The sequence below is a fragment of the Osmerus eperlanus genome, chromosome 13 (assembly GCF_963692335.1).
Source record: "Osmerus eperlanus chromosome 13, fOsmEpe2.1, whole genome shotgun sequence".
In the NCBI taxonomy this organism is placed as follows: Eukaryota; Metazoa; Chordata; class Actinopteri; order Osmeriformes; family Osmeridae; genus Osmerus; species Osmerus eperlanus.
The window spans coordinates 4,132,679-4,148,333 of NC_085030.1; the positions used below are offsets into that span (position 1 = coordinate 4,132,679).

At 44.4% G+C, this 15,655-nt stretch overlaps 3 protein-coding genes across 3 annotated transcripts; 1 reads left to right on the top strand and 2 right to left on the bottom strand.

Moving 5' to 3' along the window:
* Positions 1 to 333: 333 nt before the first annotated feature.
* Positions 334 to 5,155, top strand: si:ch211-274f20.2 (calmegin). Its single transcript, XM_062476522.1, has 12 exons — positions 334 to 401; positions 571 to 644; positions 779 to 852; positions 1,604 to 1,662; positions 1,927 to 2,068; positions 2,174 to 2,255; positions 2,521 to 2,713; positions 2,956 to 3,242; positions 4,191 to 4,310; positions 4,640 to 4,742; positions 4,865 to 4,938; positions 5,040 to 5,155. The coding sequence occupies exons 2-12, from the start codon at positions 573 to 575 to the stop codon at positions 5,046 to 5,048; spliced, it is 1,215 nt and encodes a 404-aa protein (XP_062332506.1). The 5' UTR covers positions 334 to 401; positions 571 to 572; the 3' UTR covers positions 5,049 to 5,155.
* Positions 5,156 to 5,327: 172 nt separating this feature from the next.
* Positions 5,328 to 8,153, bottom strand: fgl1 (fibrinogen-like 1). The gene is made up of 7 exons (XM_062476986.1): positions 7,875 to 8,153; positions 7,556 to 7,724; positions 7,113 to 7,272; positions 6,777 to 6,874; positions 6,548 to 6,636; positions 5,981 to 6,168; positions 5,328 to 5,801 (listed from the first exon to the last, which is right to left on the bottom strand). Exons 1-7 carry the CDS (start codon positions 7,932 to 7,934, stop codon positions 5,639 to 5,641), a joined length of 927 nt encoding a protein of 308 aa, XP_062332970.1. The 5' UTR covers positions 7,935 to 8,153; the 3' UTR covers positions 5,328 to 5,638.
* An 833-nt stretch (positions 8,154 to 8,986) lies between these two features.
* LOC134032453 (uncharacterized) lies at positions 8,987 to 10,751 on the bottom strand. Its single transcript, XM_062476422.1, has 4 exons — positions 10,614 to 10,751; positions 9,988 to 10,320; positions 9,652 to 9,756; positions 8,987 to 9,458 (listed from the first exon to the last, which is right to left on the bottom strand). The coding sequence occupies exons 1-4, from the start codon at positions 10,687 to 10,689 to the stop codon at positions 9,232 to 9,234; spliced, it is 741 nt and encodes a 246-aa protein (XP_062332406.1). The 5' UTR covers positions 10,690 to 10,751; the 3' UTR covers positions 8,987 to 9,231.
* Positions 10,752 to 15,655: the final 4,904 nt, after the last annotated feature.

The window sequence follows — 15,655 nt, forward strand, 5'->3', positions numbered from 1 at the left end:
CTTTGTAGCTCCTCAGTAATGCTTCCAACCTTACCTGCAAATCTACTGGCTTGGATCTCAGTCCTGAGTCAACTATTAAAAACCTCCTAAAATATTGCTTTGCCAGTTAAGCTGGTGGGTTTAACTGTTAACGTTGAAGTTATTTTGCTGTGACTCATCAAATCTTTAACCAAGGACATGATGATTTTAATGCCTGCATTAGTTATCTGTATCTGAACACAATAGTCAATCTGAATCAACCATCAGGTCAGGGCTACCAATGTTCAAGTCAGCATAGTGGGGCAAAGCTCCTTTGTTGCCATGGAGACGACAAACTTAGGGTCAAAGTCCAGAATGACCAGGACTTTCAGTAAAGCTGTGCTGGTGTGTCAAAGCCTTGCGGTAACAAAAGACCTCACAAGGTAAACCCAATGTGTTTGTATATTTGTATCTATGTGTGTGAGAGAGTTTTGTTAATGGATAAACTGCTAGGCATGTTCAAATACTAGAACTGTTTGGATATCTTCAGAGTCTGCACCGTACTTAATCTTGTACTTAAACCTGGTTTTGGTTCCTGTTTTCCCGTGTCAGAGATGCTAATGCTGGCCTGTTTGCTGGTGGCCTGTGTGTTTCACCAGTCATCGTGGTGCTCCACTGAGGCCCAGGTCAGTTCTGCTGTCAGTTCCTAAGGGTACCTCTGTCATCAACCCTGCCAGGCTGGCTTTCACAAGTCTTCGTCTTCCATGTTTGTGTCAATGGATCATGACTCTCCCCACTCCCCCTCCTCTCCTCACGACAGAGTTCCTACATCTCTCCTCCTGTCCCAGAGAGAGCTCATTTTGCTGAGTCGTTTGACTCTGGTCCTCTGGACAGGTGCGTCTCGTCAGCATTTATATCTTTACTTTTACCTTTAGTCATTTAGCAGACGCTCTTATCCAGAGCGACATACAATAAGTACAGGGACATTCCCCCCGAGGCAAGTAGGGTGAAGTGCCTTGCCCAAGGACACAACGTCAATTGGCAGAGCCGGGGATCGAACCAGCAACCTTCTGATTACTAGCCCGCTTCCCTAACCGCTCAGCCACCTGACTTATATCCAGCTGAAGTTTGCGTAGAAAGGTTAACTAAATCACAGAACAAACAGACCTTTAGTAACAACATTGTATGTACATGGGAGTTGGTTTGTCATAAACAGTATGAAGCAGTGTTAGCAGTATAGGCTATTACGTATAAGAAGGCACAGTATGGGGAAGGGCTGTAAGGGGTAAGTGGATGTTGTAAGGAGGCAATACAAGGTGATGTTACCAAAAGAAAAGCAATGTTAACATCCACTTACCCCTGGAAAGCTTTACCTCACCATACCAAGTGTCATTTTTTAATAACTGCAAGTGTAACTACACAGCAGTCCCTGTGTAACAACAATGTTGTAACTGTAGGTATTGCGATGTAGTTGCATGTTACTTCATGGAAAGTGTTGCCGAAACTACTAGTATATCTATACAGTGTTATTGATTTGCCATTCTTAGCAGTAAACCATATTAGGCAAATGTATCTTGCCTGTGTTTGTCATGGTAGCTACAGCCTATGACTAATCTGCTGTGTGTGTGTGTGTGTGTTTGTGTAGGAGGTGGGTTCGTTCCCAGACTGTCAGAGAGGAGGATACCGTCTCTCTCTTATATGATGGTAGGTAAGCAGGAAGAGACGGGAAGTGGTCAGGGTTCAGGGATCAAAGTTTAGAGGAAGTGATTTCAGAGGGTATTATGAAAAATAGAGCAGGTAGGAGTGTTTACCAATGTAATATCTGCATTCCATAGAAAATCAATGCAGACAATGACAGCTTTTTAATCTGGGAGATGATGACTACGGTTTTATACTTTGTCATAGTTTTTTTTTGTTTAGAGTTATGTGATAGCTTCTTGATGAAAGGGTTTTTCCTTGACTCATCAGGGGAGTGGGCCATAGAGGAGCGAGAGGCAGAAATGCACCCTGGGAACAAAGCTCTGGTGATGAAGTCATCTGGGAGACACCACGCTGTTGCTGCCTACTTACACACACCCTTCCACTTCAGAAACTCACCACTCTGCCTGCAGTATGTCTCTCACTCTCGCGTACACCCCCCCCACACACACACCCGCACACACACAGACACACAAACCATGCAGATGAAACATGTCCACATGTTGTGTGTGCGCAGGTACGAGGTGATGTTTATGGAAGGGGTAGAGTGTAGTGGAGCATACATCAAACTGCTGTCTCTCTCTGATCAACTCAGACTGGTGAGTTCCTCTGTGTAATAAACCATCAATCATCCATCACACAGTGTTATAATATATCATAAAGCGACCCTCAATATAACAATTCACTATTGCTTAATCTGGACTCAAGAATCAACAGGAAACAATAAATCGTGAATAAATGTGTGCATTACTGATTAAGTATTTCCAGTCTTATCTGACACAGCCCACTGTGGTTGAATACTTCTCATGTCAGAGCTACCGTGTTGACATGTACGGTACGTGTGTTTGTGCGTATCCTTTACAGAGCCAGTTCAGTGATGTCACTCCCTATTCTGTCATGTTTGGACCTGACATGTGTGGCGGCAACCACAAAATGCACCTCATTGTCACGGTAACAGATCCTCATACGGGCCAACGGCAGCAGAGACACGCCCCTCAGCCCGACGGCGACCTGAAGGGCTATTTCACGGATCGCAAATCCCACCTCTACACTCTCCGTTAGTTACATCTCTATCCTCTGGTCTATATGGCTTCACACTACATTAGTCTATACTTCCACAGTTAGTTTATACCATGGTATATGTGTTTGTCTATAACCCTATAGCTTCCGTTAGTTTATACTTATTTGCCAAATATGAGTCTGTTTTTCTGTTCTATTCTTCTGTAAGTCAGTCTCTACCTCTTCACCAGTGTGTGTGTGTGTATGTGTGTGTGTGTGTGTGTGTGTTTGTGTATCTAGGTCTCTTCCCAGATGGCAAATATGAGATTCTCATTGACCTGTCACTTATCAGTGAGGGCATCCTTCAAACAGACATGGACCACTCCTCAGAATTTCCTCAAAGCCAGTCAATACCCAACATTAAGCCACCCAGCCAATCAGAGGGTCTGGGCCTTGGTTCTGTGGAGGCACTGGGTCTGGAGCTATGGTCTCTGAGGGGGCAAGTGATGTTTGACAACATCCTGTTGTGCAACGATTTGGAGTTAGCTCAACAATGGACTCAGGACACTTGGGAAAAAAGATATATGGTCAGTATTTCTGTCCTTTCTTTTTTTGTTCTTCAGTACTTCAGTACTACTTATTTTCCTCTCACTTCCCTCTTTATTTCTTCCATTTTCCTCCCCCTCCCTGTATCTGTAATTGGGGATGTGAAAATTTGCGTTGCTGCCTTGGATACATTGAGCCACAGGGAGTTTGTTGTGTATTGTGTGTATTACTCATGTGTTGCCTATGTGTTGTGCTTGGGTTGAGTATGTGTTGCGTGTGTGTTGTGTGTGTTGCATATGTGTTGTGTGTATTACTGGTGTATTGCGTGTGTGTTGAGTATGTTGCATGTGTGTGTGTTGCGTGTGTTACGTGTGTGTTGGGAGTGTGTTGTGCAGTGTTGTGCCTGAACGCGTTCATTGAACGAAAGTTCATGAACTCGTTCATAATTTTGGTGAACGTGAACTGAACGTACTGTATTACTGCCTGATGAACGATACTGTGAACGCGTTCATTCTGGTGTCTGTGAACGGCACGTTCACTCTTTTTAATTTTGTTCAATAAGGTGCCAGATTTCTAGAGACTTCCAAGCGAAAAACACACCGTTGACAGTACTGTATCCAGGGTTGCCCAACCAGTCAATCGCTGCGTGTGCTTTCTTCTACTGTCTATGCCTGGCAAGTGTGAGAGCGCCGAAGTTGCGTAGAGGCCGAGAGCGGTATTGCAGACAGATAGAGATTTCAATCTGGCAACGGCAGCCACCAGTGTCGCACCGCAGCACCGTCTGTGGTTCTATATGGGCTGTGGAAATAATTTAGAAAAATTATAGCCCTCAACATATTGACAAAAAGAACTGAACTAGTTCATTTTTTGGAGCTGTGAACTTAGTTCAAAATTTTGAATTATGAACTATGAACTGAACTAGTTCATGTAGAAAGTGAACTTTCCCAACACTGGTGTTGTGTGCGTTGTGTGTGTGTGTTCTCTCTCAGCCCAGTCTCCTGGAGCGTCTCCTGTTGGCCACGGCCGCGCGGCCATGGCTCTGGGGCGTCTACGTCTTCACGGTCGGCCTTCCCACCATCCTCTTCATCAGCTTCATGTGGCCCGACAAGGTGTGACCTTTGACCCCCACAGCACCATGACACACCGTGACCCACTTCACCTTTCTAAGTGTGTGTGGTCTTCTTTAACTACCCTTGTGCAGATTAGAAGTCCTCACAAGGGTAGTAAACTAAGAATAAACCCACCTTGTGGGGAATTCTTTCTGGTCTCCAAAACTTCAAAATGCTATTTCTTGGAGGTGTTAGTGGTGTTACGATTAGGGTTAGGGTTAAGGTTAGGGATAAAATGATTTAGAATGGTTTTGAATTGTCGGTCCTCACTAGGCTAGTAAAACTAACCTGCCTGTGTGTGTGTGTTTGTGTGTGTGTGCACTGGGCAGAGATTTGGCCCCCCTGACCAGGACTACTACTATAAGAAGTCAGATGAGCTGCAACCAGATGATCCCCAAGACTCTGAACTACCCAGAAGCCCTCAGGAATATGGTGAGATGACCATGATCCCATGACAACACGAACACACACCACGATCCCATGACAACACATCAGACACACCACAAGCACAATCTGTTTATTGTTGTACCTAAAGTCTGTATGTGTGTGTATAGGGTCAGTGAGAGGAGCAGTAGCCAGGAAGAGAGATTCTCAGAGGGCTCAGAAAAAATCTGACCTGGAGCTAAAAGTGAGTACGCTACTTTTGGCCAGTGTACAGACAATATTGAAATCTTGTCAGTGATTTGTTTGTGTATGTCTGTGCGTGTGTGTGTGCGTGCTCTTTTGTAGGCTCGGTAAGCAGACCAAGTAATCTCCAAGTAATTCAAGCGGTGACTTCCAAGCTGCACTGTTATTTAAAAGCTGGGATAAAGTATGTGTGTGTATATACTGTATGTTTAAAGAGATGAGTCAAATTCTTTGTTTTTATCATTAAAATCCTTGATACATACAATTGCAATAACAATCCAGTTATTAAGTTGTTATCCTAAAAACTCTCTAAACATCCTAAATCTGGAGTTTGTTCATGGGTACCACCCAAACAATCATGTATGTAAATTACTCCTAAATTCCAAGAAACATTTTGATAAGGAATGCTTTATTATTGGTTGGCTTATCCGACAACATGTTTACAGTTAGAGACTTATGGTTTAACTGGATGTGAAGTGTGTCAACATGCACTTCGATGTCCTTTGCACGTTAATTGGTGTTATTCACTTGATTATGGCGAGCATGGCAACTTTTTGATTGACATTGTACAGTCTAACAATCTATGTAAAATAACTTCCCATTCGGAGCAGCCAATGGGAGAATGCATACTGTATTTTAAGCATATCAATCTGAATAGCTGACTAAATCCTGTCACTCTCAGTGCTCTATAATGGAGCTGATCACGGAACTGTGTTGGACTCAAAGCCGGCCGGGCGTATCTTCATGACGACAGACTTAAGGGAGTACCACCAGCCGTGCCAGGTGTACCACACCATTCCATCGTCCGTCATCGCGCTGTAGGCCCCTCGGTGGTACACACCGTTCAGATTAGCAGAGTGACACCTAGTGGACAGGAGACAGAAAAGTCTGAATCAGGACCGGATGAAAACCACACACCTTCGCAAAGTAGTACGCTACAGTGGGGGTCAAATGTGCAAACACACAACCAGTTTAAACTAAATTGTACAATTTGGCAGTTGTAAATGAGTAGTTTGGCCAGCTGAGACCAGTGCAGTTCTAACCTGTTAAACCACCAGCCAGATTTGTCTTCTTGCGCGCAGTTGCCATTGTAGCGGTCGTTGTCCCTGTCGTAGGTGCTGAAATTCATGCCCTGGTGGCTGGCCCACCACTGCACCTCCGGGTGGTAGCTCCCTGACAGGGAGTCTCCTGCCGTCCCAGAGTACGCTCCGAACTGCAGCTGATAGTGATGCTACGGAGAAACAGCATATATTTGTGCATCAACATATAATGTAGGCTATCTGGCATATGTTGGCTACTTTCAAACTAGTGTTATATAGTCTTCGTTAAGTACAAGTGGATGAATGCTAGGCAGTCACAGACACTTGACAGGTAAACTGTCCTTAAACTACTTCCTTTCTGTCGATTTGCGACAACTGGAAAGGGATAGGGTTAGTGCACTTTTGATGTTTTGTTTACTGATAGTTAACAGCCCAACCACAGCCCATACATATGCAGTACAACCGGAAAGTGTCTAGAGAACATAAGTCCTAGACAAGTTCTGAATTTGTGTCTGCAATAAGGTTGACCATATAAGGTTCTCACACATTCAGTATTGTAAGGAGAAACACCTCTTCATCTGCTACTTTGATGCTGCTGTATTCTGCAAAGCGCCGAGATCTCTCAAAGTCCTCCATGTTGACCCTCAGACTGTATTCACCTGGGGGGAGAAGTGGAGGCTGACATCACTGGCATCAGTCTCATGTCCTCAATCTCACACATATCTTTCTGTCTAAAGAAAGGGTTCCACATTTTGTCAAATTATGTATGGGCTGTACTTTTTTACAAAAACTTTTTGACCTTGTGATGTGAGATAGTGCAGATTATCGTTCCCCAGCCAGAACTCCCCCTTGCCCGACTGAAAGTCCCCAAACCCCTGCTTATAGTCAGCCCAAGGCCTATGAAGCAAACAAAGATGATGAGTTAAACTTTGTCATAAGGTGTGTATTACCAGACCAAACGTTTGCTAGATGAGGTCCAATGTGAGGTGTGTGTAAGGTATGTTTTGAGATGAGGTGTGTGTGAGACATAATGTGGTGCGTATTATATAAAGGATATTAAATATACAGTACATTGGTATGGATATCCAGTATAAGGGTCTGTATTAGCCACTGTGTGTGGCAGGGTGTGTGTTACCTGTTGAAAGACTGACTCCCATCAGTGCGGCGCTGGATGACGGTCCATCCTCCTCCCTCTGCCATGTCACAGAACACTGTCACCTGGGCGGGGCTTCCCACTGGCTGGACCATGTACATTCCACTCTCCTTGGACCCATTGTTGTAGATGTGGGCACAGTCTGGACAGGACAAGAAGTCCAAATATGGTTAACATCCTGGTGTCCGGGCAGGACAAGAAGTCTAAATATGCTTGATATCTAGCTGGTTGGACACTACAAGGTCCAAATATGGTTAACATCCTGGTTTTTAGACGGGACTAGGTCCGAATATAGTTAATATCCTGGTGTCCTGACAGGAGAAGTTCCAAACAGGATCTCGTGTGGCCTTGTGTGGTGACGTTTAAGCCTTTGCAGGTAGGTAATGGTTCTACTAGGTGGATGTGAGGGTTCTGAGGGGGCTGACCTCTGTAGAGGTGCCCTGGCAGCAGGTGGAGCTGGCCCAGGTCCTCAGACTCGGCCTGGTTCTGCTTCTGGAGATTCTGGATGAGCTGCTGCTGCTGCAGGACCCGAGCCTCCAGCGTCCGCAGCTGGAGCCTCAGACGAGCCGTCTCCTGCTCACACTCAGATGAGGCCTAAACACACACATCCATGCATGGACGAACACATCCAAGCATAGACGCACACATCCAGACATGGACGCACACACATACACACACACAACTGTAGGGATGATATCCACGAGGATTAATGTCACTGTGCACATGATGTTGTTGAATACTTACACACACACAGCAACCTTGGATGACTAATACCCCGATGAGAAGCAGCTTCGAGGTTTCCATCTTGTTTGGTCTGACCTGGTCCAGACAGAAAAGCAGAACGGAACGTGGGTCCCACCAGACAGATGGACAGAACCGTACAGGATCCGAGTAGACAGGGAGAACAGTACCAGATGGATTGTTCTAGGGTAGAAGATTTGAGCATATTTTCAAAAACCGTCTCATCCTGCAAGTCTTCTGTGGAATGTGGGCAGGACTCTGAGGAAACCGACGCTGTGAACAACAATCTTGGGGGCTGAGTTACAGAGGTTTTGTGTTGGGTAGATATTCGCTAAACATCTTAAACCAATCACACTCAAATATTCAAAGCTGAAGCCGTCTGCCCGCCCTACTGTTTAGAGACAAAACAGTTCATTTTAAATGTTTCCAGGGTAATCAGTATGTCCTGAGGCACACACACAGATACACACGTGTACACAAGCGCACACAGACGAGTGTGTGTGTGTGTGTGTGTGGGGGGGGGGGGGGGTGGTGGGTGGGTGGGGGGATGCCTGATTTGCTACAGATATAAAGTAATGGACAAAATATGTGTGGCGCATCTTCTGAAGGTGATATCCTACGGCTGAACTGGGACTGAAAGATGAACAACACACAATGTTTAGAGTTAGCTTCCAAATATGTTCTCATATATACTTGAGGTGAGTTCATATCTGATGAAACCAACACTATTTTTTCACGAGGATGTGAGCACTGTCATTAGAGAGTCATGTTTTCCCCTGACTGAAGCCTGTAACATCCTGGTGATTCAGGGTCAAACTCAATCGCATTTGATTATAAGTTTGAGTTAGATAAAACTGTGGTTCAGGAGAAGCAAGATCACATATAACTCTCCCATTTCAGGCCCCAAACACCCCCCCCCCCCCAACACACACACACAGTGATTTGCTGCTCCTGCCTGATTCTGGAGATTTCCTTAAACTGTAGTATTTTACACATCTTGTTAGTTGTTCAGTAGGAGGTAGGATTTTTCGAGAACTTAAACAAAAACAGTGACTATGTATTAAAAGGCTTAGTACAACATGTGATACATAGAAATTGTTGTTTTATTTGAATTTTCTATGAGTTTAGGCTTTTTATTTATTTATTTTACAGTTGGGCAGAAGTAGCCTACAGACATACAAAACCAATATGGATAATGCACTGTATTTAATTACTTAATACAATTAAATGTGCAGTTATATTTTTTTGCAAATAACCCCATACACCAACATAAACAGATGTTGTTGTATTTCTTTTTACATATACATAGAATAAAATGCATAATTTCCACATACATATGTTAAGTCAAATGTATTCAACCTCAATGTCCAAGCTGTATCCCAGTATAAATGGTTTCTTCCGCATTTGGCTTGTCTATCTTCCTTCCAGACCGTTCCTGCACCTGAATCTGTCCATACTGCACCTCCTCCGGCTCTACTCTCACGTTGTCCTCATCATACTGCACCTCCTCCTTCTCCTTTCTGTGCCGCTCTGCTATCTTTGAAACATCGATACTTGCATAGGCAATGTCTTGATTCTCTACAGTGTCTGCGGAGATGAGAGCAGTAGTTACTGTGATTGAAAAATATATTACATGTTCGGCTTACGTATGATAAAACATTAATTGATAACTCCACAAAGTTGCTTTCCTTTTGCTCAAAATATTTTGTGCTCGAAATATTTTGTTGGAAAAGGGAACAAAAACAAACAAACTAAAAATGTCTAGACTAGAAACTGTTACCTGGTGCCGGCTGCTGCCTCCTCCGCCTCAGAAAATAGTACCCAAGCACAGCCATCAGAACCACAGCTGCTAGAGAGCTGATGACAACCAGCCAAGAGAGCCCACCTGCACAAGGTGATCAAGAACAGCAACATAACTTTCCTTCATGTTGTATTCCGTCACAACAGCACACAGACATACAGTTACCACTTGCATGTTTTAATTGGGGTTCATTCAAACATTTGACAAATATTTGTATGTGATACATTGGGTGTATGCTTTGGTTATAATATCAAGAGAATGTAATGTGTTTGTGTGTGTTTCCATAAGCAGCAGTTATGATAACAAATCTCCTACCTCCAACAAGCAGCTGTATTTTTTGGTATTTCACACATGTACCATTTGTATCATGAACAGTCAAGTTATAATCCCCATAATCAGTCTGCACTGTGCCAGTTATCTTCAGTATCCCGTTGTTGACATAGAAGTGTGACCGATCTTTCCAGGTTCCATTGAAAGTCACATTCTGTCTTTTACTTTTAAGTATGTTATCACCAGTTTCATATTTACTCTGTTTAAATTCTACCTCTAATTCGTTTGCATCAGACACTAGCAGACACCACATTGTTCCTCCCAGAGGTGTGTAACAGCGAGTTACACCCTGTGTGGCATCACAGCAGCTCTCCAAGCCTGAGAACATAGAATAGTGTGGTTGAGGAATATTGACTGGAGTAAAATTCTGTTTTATTTTAAACTATAATTGATCTGTCATAATCCACCTAACAGATCTGTTCACGAGGTAATCTGTTTTGATCCTGCATGATGAATACATAGCCTGCAGTATATCTATCATATCATGTAGAGTATAGTGAACTAGATGTAGATCAAAATGGATGACGATAGGCCCCCCACATAAAAGCACATATACACAAACAATAAATAAAAACATGAATCTATACAGGAGAAATACAGAAATATCTTACCATGACACAATGCAGGGAAGATCATCAAGAGTCCCAGTCGAACCATCATATTTCCTTGACAACGACCCCCTGACATGCTTGACAAGAATGCATCTATTCACAGTAGCCTATCCCCAGTCACTGATGACCCTGTCACAGCAGAACTCTTCATGTCTGTTGAAAATTTGCTTCGTAGCACAAAGTGACGTGTGTCTACAGGAAAGATTCTAACTTCTTCATTTTTCTCTGTAATATATGTTCCATGACTAAGATGTATACGTGATCTGATACCCAATTGAAAAACAAGCTTTGAATGAGGCTATAGGAGCAAGGAAAACATTTGAAACTAGAGTTAGTTTGCCAGATGTTAAGTAGCCTACATAACGGTCACCATTCATGTGTGTAAAATTGTGAGACTTGTAATTAATACATTTTAACTTTTTACTTCTTAAAAAATACAAACTCCTGACCAGAAAATGGTCTTTTATTGAATTACAGAAATTAGAGCAAGTCATTGAAACAAAAGATATGTAATTTTTTCTCTGTCTTGTAATGTTTATGTAATTTTTTATGAGGATGTTAGCACTTTCATAGATAGTCATGTGACTGAAGCCTGTAACATCCTGGTGATTCAGGGTCAAACTCAGTCACATCTGATTATAAGTTTGAGTTCGATATAACTGAGGTTCAGGAGAAGCAAGATCACACTATAACTCCTCTCCCATTTCATACACACAAATACCCCCCCCCCCCCCCCAACACACACACACACAGTGCTGTGCTGCTACTGCCTGATTCTGGAGAGTTCCTCAGACTGTAGTATTTTAACACATCCTGTTTTTGTCAGTAGGAAGTAGGATTTTTAGAGAACTTAAACAAACACAGTGGACAAAACCCAGATGAATAATGCACTTTATTTAATAACGTTTCATCTAATAAAATGTAATGTGTAATGAAATTGTTTTCACATAGAACAATATGAAACCAACATATGGTAAGAGGCCCATATACCCTGACACTGCATCGGAATAACCCATGTCCCATGAGTCCAAAGAATACATTTCCGAGTAATGTCAAATTTGAGTAATGTGGTTGTGATCTTGTATGACTAAACAGAAGTTTGTAGGGAATTTCATCAATAAATGAGCATCTTCTTCATAGTTCATCATGCATGAGCAGGCTCATGCAAAGTTTGTTCTAAACCCATAGGTGTGGTTCCGTTACTGTTAACGTTTTACTTCATTTCTGAAAATGGTCTGCCTTGTCCACCTGACTCAGACCCTTTCTCTCATGACAACCTACGTAATGCGGTGACCTTTGCTGTCAAACATTCAATCCACTTGCAGTAAAAAAATGACAAAATAATACAGGTGAAAATGAATGCAAATACCTTTAATTCATACAGCATTTTATTTGAATAAATCAACAAATACCATTACTCAAACATATGCATGTCTAATTACAGGAATACTGTATGTGAATGTAAGTCTCATTTATTTAATACTCCCTACTGCAAGGCACGCATCATAACCGGAACGATATCTCACACTCATATTCACGCTCACACTAAAGGATCAACAGTGTATTCAACCATGTCTAAAAACTCTCAACGTTTACTTGAATGACAGCAGCAGTTTCCTGTTTCACTATGTCTAAAAAAGACATCCCTGAGGTGATATATCTTACCATCAACACTATAAGTAACTAATGTGATGGTTCAGGTGGAATACTGGGTGCGTTGGCACCCTCTCCTGGGAGGTAGGCCCAAGGACACCTAATGTAGCTACATGATTAAGTAACGGGAAGAAGTAACCAGGTGAAATGCATGACCCTGATTGTGTTTTCTTACAAAGGCCCGGTTGGGTGAACACAGGGAAAAATGTGAAGGAGAACAGCGGAGCATGGAGAGGAGCCGGGCTACTCGTGCTAACGGCGTCTGAGGGACTGCCTGTAGTGTCTGTGTTTTGTGTTAAGGTTTTGCTTTGACGTAAACAGTGTTTTTATTTTATATTTTTGAACTCCTAGTACGGCAGTGTGCCTACTAGGTTCTGTCGTCCCTGAAAGAAGAAATACAACCAATACGTTACCGGCAATTTACCAGTATTACCAACTAGTGAACAGCCACACTAAGCACATTATACAGTGTGGAAGGGCTTTACAAAACATTTGTCAATCTTTGGAAGAGTTTGTCCTATATTGTGGGGTGGAGTAAGGAGGAAGTGCATGGCTGTCTAATCCTCCCATCCTACATTGATTTGGCTTTGGAGAAACCATGGTTTTTTTGACTTCCTTTTGTATTGCCAAAAACTCTCACAAAGCGTACACTTTAGTCAAAATTCTCTGGCAGGGAATAGGTTGTCTGTCAATATTATGTTCTCTGATGGCACACTCTCATTGATTCATGATTTCATTTACTGTAATATGTCATGTAGAAGCAGAGCTGGTGAGTATGTAACTTGCTCTGAGACACTACCAACACACCCACAGTTGATTAAGTTGATTTGTCTCTCTGAGGGTTGTTGAATTATTTTCTCCCCAAATTGGCTGTTCCCACATTTGTAGTTCATCACATCTTACTCTTCTTTCATCATGTCATCATAATTTCACATTCTGTCCCATCATCTTTGGGGTCGGGGTTGGGTTCTTCGCCTAAAGCTGTAAGAATAGGATGAGTCCAAGTAGTGATTGAGTTAGTGGGATGCAGGCCACAACCAACAAATGCTATTTGGGTCACAAACTGAACTGCCATCTTAATGTATTAACTTATGACAGCAACTTTGAAAGCTAGCAGTTTAGAACTCAAAGTGAATTTTGAAGTATTCTAGATTATTGTTAGGGATGAGAATTGCTGTCAGAACTGGGATGTGTATAATGTTTCAGTCAATGTTAGGGTTGTGTGTACATTTCTTTGTGTTACTGTTTGTATTAGTGTATGTTATGCCAAGAGATTAGTGTTTTGGGATCTCACCTGGTCCTCATACTTTCCTCCTCTTTATGTACACCACCACCATTACCACTGTCAGGATCACAACCAGGACTGTAATGGACCCATAACATACAACAGTTTTCAAGATGTCCCCATGTAGTCCACTATCATCTACCAAAGAGAAGATATTGTCACTGAAGTACCACATATAGAAGAATAACACAAGGTTCACACAGTCATACAGTCATACACCTTCAATAGTGCAGACTTTAGGTTTACATTAATATCCATGGAGCTTCACGTGTACCATCTAGATTTGCAGAACTGAAACGGAAGCAGAACCTCTGACCAGATCTATGGCTGCCAGCCAACAGTAACCCACAAAGAGGACAGAAACTGTTGTAAGCCCAGAAAATACCAGTTAACCACTTCCTTCTTTGAACACGTATGTGCTGCAAGTAAATTCATGTCAGTGGTTGTTAAGATGCGCTCGGGCGCTCGGACCTCCTGGGGGACTTCAATGCTCATGTGGGCAATGACAGTGAGACCTGGAGGGGCGTGATTGGGAGGAACGGCCCCCCCAATCTGAACCCGAGCGGTGTTTTGTTGTTGGACTTCTGTGCTAGACACGGCTTGTCCATAACGAACACCATGTTCAAGCATAAGGGTGTTCATATGTGCACTTGGCACCAGGACACCCGAGGTCTCAGTTCGATGATAGACTTTGTTCGTGTCGTCGGATCTGAGGCCGAATGTCTTGGACACTCGGGTGAGGAGAAGGGCGGAGCTGTCAACTGATCACCACCTGGTGGTGAGTTGGCTACGATGGTGGGGGAAGACGCCGGTCAGGCCTGGCAGGCCCAAACGTAATGTGAGGGTCTGCTGGGAACGGCTGGCAGAATCCCCTGTCAGAAGGAGCTTCAACTCCCACCTCCGGGAGAGCTTCGACCATGTCTCGGGGGAGGCCGGGGACATTGAGTCCGAATGGGCCATGTTCCGGGCCTCCATTGTTGAGGCGGCTGACCGGAGCTGCGGACGCAAGGCGGTCGGTGCATGTCGCGGCGGTAACCCTCGGACTCGGTGGTGGACGCCGGAGGTGAGGGAAGCCGTCAAGCTGAAGAAGGAGGCCTATCGGACTTTGTTGGCTGGTAGGACTCCAGAGGCAGCTGATGTGTACCGGCAGGCCAAGCGGAATGCGGCTTTGGCGGTCGCGGAGGCAAAAACCCGGGCGTGGGAGGAGTTCGGCGAGGCCATGGAGAATGACTTCCGAACGGCTTCGAAAAAGTTCTGGACCACCATCCGGCGACTCAGGAGGGGGAAGCAGTGCACTGTCAACGCTGTATATGGTGGGGATGGTGCGCTGCTGACCTCGATGGGGGACGTCCTGGATCGGTGGAAGGAATACTTTGAAGACCTCCTTAATCCCACCAACACGCGTTCCGACGTGGAGGCAGAGTCTGGGGACATTGGGGGGGGGCCCTTCTATCTCTGGGGCTGAGGTCGCCGAGGTGGTTGAAAAGCTCCGCGGTGGCAAGGCCCCTGGGGTGGATGAGGTCCGCCCGGAGTTCCTTAAGGCTCTGGATGTTGTAGGGCTGTCTTGGTTGGCACGACTCTGCAACATCGCGTGGACATCAGGGACAGTGCCTCTGGACTGGCAGACCGGGGTGGTGGTTCCCCTCTTTAAAAAGGGGGACCGGAGGGTGTGCTCCAACTTTAGGGGGATCACACTCCTCAGCCTCCCTGGGAAAGTCTATTCAGGGGTGCTGGAGAGGAGGGTCCGTCGGATTGTCGAACCTTGGATTCTGGAGGAGCAATGTGGTTTTCGTCCTGGCCGTGGAACTGTGGACCAGCTCTATACCCTCGGCAGGGTTCTGGAGGGTGCATGGGAGTTCGCCCAACCAGTCTACACATGTTTTGTGGATTTGGAAAAGGCGTTCGACCGTGTCCCTCGGGGGCTCATGTGGGGGGTGCTCCGGGAGTACGGGGTACCGGACTCCCTGATCGGGGCTGTTCGGTCCCTGTACGACCAGTGCCAGAGTTTGGTCCGCATTGCCGGTAGTAAGTCGAACTTGTTCCCGGTGAGGGTTGGACTCCGCCAGGGCTGCCCTTTGTCACCGATTCTGTTCATAACTTATAT

Bases quoted from the DNA above. Each gene is read 5' to 3' on its own strand.
- si:ch211-274f20.2 (XM_062476522.1), top strand. From the start codon at position 573: ATGCTAATGCTGGCCTGTTTGCTGGTGGCCTGTGTGTTTCACCAGTCA. The intron at 853-1,603 runs GTGCGTCTCGTC...GTGTTTGTGTAG, and splicing joins GACTCTGGTCCTCTGGACAG to GAGGTGGGTTCGTTCCCAGA. The intron at 2,714-2,955 runs GTTAGTTACATC...TTGTGTATCTAG, and splicing joins ATCCCACCTCTACACTCTCC to GTCTCTTCCCAGATGGCAAA.
- fgl1 (XM_062476986.1), bottom strand. From the start codon at position 7,934: ATGGAAACCTCGAAGCTGCTTCTCATCGGGGTATTAGTCATCCAAGGT. The intron at 7,725-7,874 runs GTAAGTATTCAA...GTGTGTGTTTAG, and splicing joins TCCAAGGTTGCTGTGTGTGT to GCCTCATCTGAGTGTGAGCA. The intron at 6,169-6,547 runs GTGTTTCTCCTT...GTTTCTCCGTAG, and splicing joins TCAAAGTAGCAGATGAAGAG to CATCACTATCAGCTGCAGTT.
- LOC134032453 (XM_062476422.1), bottom strand. From the start codon at position 10,689: ATGTCAGGGGGTCGTTGTCAAGGAAATATGATGGTTCGACTGGGACTC. The intron at 10,321-10,613 runs GTAAGATATTTC...CTATGTTCTCAG, and splicing joins CTTCCCTGCATTGTGTCATG to GCTTGGAGAGCTGCTGTGAT. The intron at 9,757-9,987 runs GTAGGAGATTTG...CACCTTGTGCAG, and splicing joins AATACAGCTGCTTGTTGGAG to GTGGGCTCTCTTGGCTGGTT.